At 29.7% G+C, this 5,535-nt stretch overlaps 1 protein-coding gene across 1 annotated transcript; it reads left to right on the plus strand.

Moving 5' to 3' along the window:
* The first annotated feature begins 1,321 nt into the window (after positions 1–1,321).
* On the plus strand, positions 1,322–4,362 carry LOC145048300 (protein PMR5-like). The gene is made up of 5 exons (XM_078996763.1): positions 1,322–1,798; positions 1,878–2,049; positions 2,149–2,327; positions 3,190–3,348; positions 3,845–4,362. The coding sequence occupies exons 1-5, from the start codon at positions 1,338–1,340 to the stop codon at positions 4,173–4,175; spliced, it is 1,302 nt and encodes a 433-aa protein (XP_078852889.1). The 5' UTR covers positions 1,322–1,337; the 3' UTR covers positions 4,176–4,362.
* Positions 4,363–5,535: the final 1,173 nt, after the last annotated feature.

Genomic DNA, 5,535 nt, shown 5'->3' on the forward strand with positions numbered 1-5,535 from the left:
CATAATGATGCTCTTTAATGAATCTTGAAAGTCATATATACAATGACTTCTTTAATGGTTATTTTTCAAGTACACTATATATGGAACTATATAATAATCGGGGGAACTTCAAACTGCAAAAGATGCTTAATTCAAATAGTTATATAGATTATTCGGTTTGGCATATATGCTTCATGAAAAAATATTCTAATTTTCTGGTTTTAAAGGATTTAGGAAGGCGTATGTGAATCATTACCATTATTTATTTCATTGATGATGTATTTCATAGTGTTAAATGCAAAATGGCAACATACTTCCACTGGTTTGTTTATATAGGATCCTACTTTCATATATATCTATTATAGCATTATACTTTGAAACTACCCAAGTTATAGCAATATTATCCATTTAAGAAACAAAGTTCACTACTATAATTAGGTAAATTTTGATTATTATAATTAGGTATATTTTGATTATTTTCAAAACATAAGTTCTAAATAAGATTTTTTTGTAATTACCATATCATAATGATTTGTAAAAGTATAATGTCGTGATAAAACATATAACTTGGAAGTACAATGATGTAATAAAACGAAAGAAAGTATGATGATATAATAAATGAAAGTACGTTGCGTGATATTGGTTATGTAACAAACTATAATGTATATAATAAACAAATAAACAAAATACAATGTAAAACATCTTATGGGAAATTTGAGCAAAACTAAATGGACTCCATCAAATTCCTAAATTCTTCATGAACTCGTCACCAAACCTTAAACTTGTTTCTCTTCGAACAAACTCAATCAAACACAAACAAAACTCAATCACGATATACATAACATCATCGAGGGATATGTTCAAAGGTATGCAAACACATGCAAGAACCTAGTTAAGTTATTACTAAATTCGGTTTACCAAAATTTGGTTGAGGAAGCTAGCTTGCAAAATCGATTTCCAAAATCAAGAATGATGAGGGTAATTGGACGTAGTGTTTGAATTTTCATTTTTTTTATGATGAGAATGAATTATAAAAAAATCTCTATTTTAGATATTCATTACTACATTTTTATTTATTTATTATTATTATTATTATTTTGAAATTTTGACATCCTACAAATAACCGGAAAAATAATCAACATTGCACAAAATTAAAAAACACAATATCAAAATTAGAAAATAATAATAATAACAATAGAGTATCAAAATAATTCAAAATTATTATAGACAACCAAATTATTTAATGTTTTATTATTATAATTTATAATTAAAGGCTTATCAAGTTATTTAATAATACAGAAATATATATCCAAAATTCAAAAGTCATTATATATACATGAGAGACATGAAGTCATATTATGCTAAGTTTCACATGCACACAAACACAACAAAAAGTAACCATTCCTCCATATCCACCAAAATTCCTTCCCCTTTCCACCTTCTTCCCACCAAAACCCATAGCCAAAGCTACACCATCTTCTCCAATGGCGTTTTCCTCCATCTTCAACCCTTCTACATCTACTCTTATATGTATTATATCCTTCAATATTCTGTTAATAGCTTCATCTGTTAGATTACCTCATCCTATCCACAACAATGGCGATATCCCCGGCCAAAAGCAGCCAATCCGTATCCGTCAGTCAAACCACTCCGAATGTGCTCTGTTCATGGGTTCATGGGTCCATGACGAATCCTACCCGATCTACAAAGCCTCTTCCTGCCCGATTATCGATCCAGAGTTCAATTGCCAAATGTATGGCCGACCCGACTCCGATTACCTCAAGTATCGATGGAAACCTGCCAATTGTGAACTCCCGAGGTCAGTTTCGAATGTTAATTTCCGCTTGATTCTAGCTGCTATAAACATTAACGATTTGTATCGTTTGTGATTTGAGCAGGTTTAACGGACTCGAATTTCTGATGAATATGAAAGGGAAGAAGGTGATGTTCGTCGGAGACTCACTTGGGCGAAACCAATGGGAGTCGTTGATTTGTATGACGTGGTCGGCGGTGCCAGAGTCCGCCACCAAGATGATTACCGGTGACCCTCTCTCCACATTTAAGTTTTTGGTAAAGCATTTATCTGATTTTGACTACTCTGTAATTGATCGATTTGAATATGGTGGGTGGAGTGACGCTTAACTCGTTTGATGAAAATATATGAATTAGGATTATGAGGTGGATGTGTCGTTTTATCGAGCGCCGTATCTGGTGGACATTGACGCCGTGGATGGGCGGAGGGTGCTTAAATTGGAAGAAATCTCGAAGAATGCACGGGCGTGGATGTCCGCCGATGTTCTGTCGTTTAACACCGGTCACTGGTGGAGTCATAAAGGCTCCCTTCAAGGGTTAGTAAATAGTTTTTTTTTTTTTTTTTTTTGAAGTATTTTTATATTTATCCAACAATAAAATAACTATAAATAAATCATATACATGATTTCGTCATAAGTTGTTACATGAAATTAAGTGATGTTTGGATAGATACAATATAACACTTGTTTTATTATTTTTTGAATAATCGTATAATAAAATCTAGAGAGGAGAAGAATTTAAATTTAATTGGCATATATTTTGTTATTGAAAAACGAAAAAGGTGTTTACTACGTTACTCTCTAAATAAATGATTGTAGAGTGATTATACAATATTTAAATAATCAACACAAATGTAATACTATATAAGCATAATTTCAATGTTTATGTTGATTTTTTTTGGTATTGCATTTTTGTCAATCTTGATTATTCAAGAATTTTTTTTTAATAAAGTAAATATATTTAAATAGTTGTATTATACAATATATAATCGTTTTTGTTGTTTGAATATGACTTTTAAAAAAACAATTATTATTTTTACAACTTCATGTTGTAATAACCATTTTTAATGTTTTTGTAGCTCATAATATCAATAGAAAAAATAGGGAGCACGAGATTTGTGTGTACTAATTTCAGTAAGAGGATTAGTCAACGATGGGTTAAGTAATATTTAGATGAAGTTGAATAAACAAGTAGTGAGCAACATACTTGTGATAAACATTTTTGTTCCAAAAGTCAAAATCATTACAAAACCGACGCTATCATAGTTCATAACAATATTTTAATATAACTTAATCGGCATATAACTTAGTACAAGATATAACATAGGTTAAAAGTTGTACGTCATATCTGAATTCTTGTATACATCACTGTGTTAAATTGATGATGATAATGATACAGATGGGACTTGATCGAGTCAGGTGGACGTCTTTATGAGGATATGGATCGCCTTGTCGCATTGGATACGGGCCTAAAAACATGGGCTCGATGGGTTGATTCTAATGTGGATACAATTACGACCCGGATTTTTTTCCAATCTATTTCCCCTACCCATTACAAGTAAGTCTTTTTATATTTAAACAAACTAACTTTCTCTCAGGCTTATTCGGTTCTTAAACAGTTTTGACACAAAAATGTTAACCAATCTAATTCGGTTATCAACGATTTTTTTAATGAAATAAGATTGGTAAAATAAAGTTAGAATTCTAATAGGAAAAAAAAAGTAATTAAAAGCTTAGGGTCCATCAACATATATACATAATAGCGGAATCAATAGTTTAGCTGTCCTAATTGGACCCAATACTATTGGCCTAGTTCCTAGCCACAAATTTCTATATATACTTGATAATAATTTTTTTTATAATATAATAATTCAAATTAAATAATCAAAAGTAAATTTGTAAATACAGGGGGAAAGGTGTCTCGCAAAAAAAATAAAAAATAAATTCTATTCACATGCAAATTGTGTGGTTGTCTTTCCCTTTGCATTAAACCATCCAACACTTTTGTCTATATTCTTGTTCTATAATAACTCGTCGGTGGTTACCTTTTACAGCCCATCTGAATGGAGCGCCGGTGCCACCAGTATTGGAAAAAGTTGCTACGGCGAAACAAGTCCGATGAGCGGGTCTACCTACCCAGGCGTCTATCCTGATCAGATGAAAGTTATTGACACTGTGATCCGTGAAATGCAAAACCCTGCATATGTACTTGACATAACGACTTTGTCAGCAATGAGAAAAGATGCACACCCGTCTATTTATAGTGGGGACTTTAGCCCGGGCCAACAGTCTAACCCTGACCACTATGCTGATTGTAGCCATTGGTGTCTACCTGGATTGCCAGATACGTGGAACCAACTTTTTTATACTGCTTTGTTCTTTTAATGTGTATGTATGAATTGTATGTGTAGGAAGTTTGATTAAATGAATTGTAATTTTTCTAGTCACTTTTTAGCATCAATTAAGTTATGGTGTTTTAGGAATCATCAAATTTGTATTTACCTATAATTGAATGTAATTTGTGTGCAATTGTACAAGGGTTTGGGAATGTGTTGATTTACTTAATTATAAATACCGTCTTTTATATATATATATATATATATATATATATATATATATATATATATATATATATATATATATATATATATAGAGAGAGAGAGAGAGAGAGAGTTGAAAATTGTTAAATGGACCATAAAACCTTTATGAGTTGAATAATGGGCTTTAAGCCCAATGACTTAAAATGAAAGCTTTGGGTCGTGTTCTTCACAACGTATAAAGTATCATAATTACGCTATCTGTATGATAAATAAGGGCCCGATACATAAAGACCACAAGGCATTATGATTTATTTATTTGTGGGAAACACGAAATTTTATTAGAAAACTACTAAGATGTTAAAATAAGCAAATAGTAAGACTAGGATTATGAAACCAACCAATTGAATTCAATTTACATCAAGGTTGGCCCAATAGGGTGCAAGTTGGGCAACCATCCGGGCCTAATTTTGATATATATATATATATATATATATATATATATATATATATATATATATATATATATATATATATAAAAGGGTAGGAGATCCGTATATTCCACGGATTTATTAAAAATATAATGATATAAATGTGTAGATATTAAACGTTTAAACTTAAAGTACTGTTTTACATAAATACAAACTTAAAGTACTACTTTTACATAAATTAAAACGAAATGAGGAATAAGTAAGTAATTCAATATATACTAATAAAAAAAACTATTAACATATTCAAAATAATTGTATTGAATATGAAGATGTCAACATTAAACATTTTTTAAAGTAAACTTTTGAAATAAGTATAATTGAATTGATGAATAAGTAGGTAACTAAATATATACTAATAAAAAAAAAAGACTATTGACATATTATAAATAATTGTTATGAATCACAAATTTCCAACACTTATTTAAATACAAAATTAGATATCTTATTGCTAAGTTTACCATCATTATCTAAAAAAAATAAAATATGTAAGTTACACTAAAAATAAAAAATATTTGTAACTTAACGTGTATATTATGAAAAAAAAAAATAAGTGAAGTGATATCATTGGAAATGATATATAACAGATTTATTAAATAAAAATTTGAATGTAACATCCCAAAATTCAAAACCAAAAATTTCAATTTAGTTTAATAATTCATAAAACCAACCGTATAAAAAACATTCATAAAAAAACATCCAATGTCAAAACCAAAATGT

The sequence above is a fragment of the Lactuca saligna genome, chromosome 5, assembly GCF_052625555.1.
Source record: "Lactuca saligna cultivar CGN05327 chromosome 5, ASM5262555v1, whole genome shotgun sequence".
Classification (NCBI taxonomy): Eukaryota; Viridiplantae; Streptophyta; class Magnoliopsida; order Asterales; family Asteraceae; genus Lactuca; species Lactuca saligna.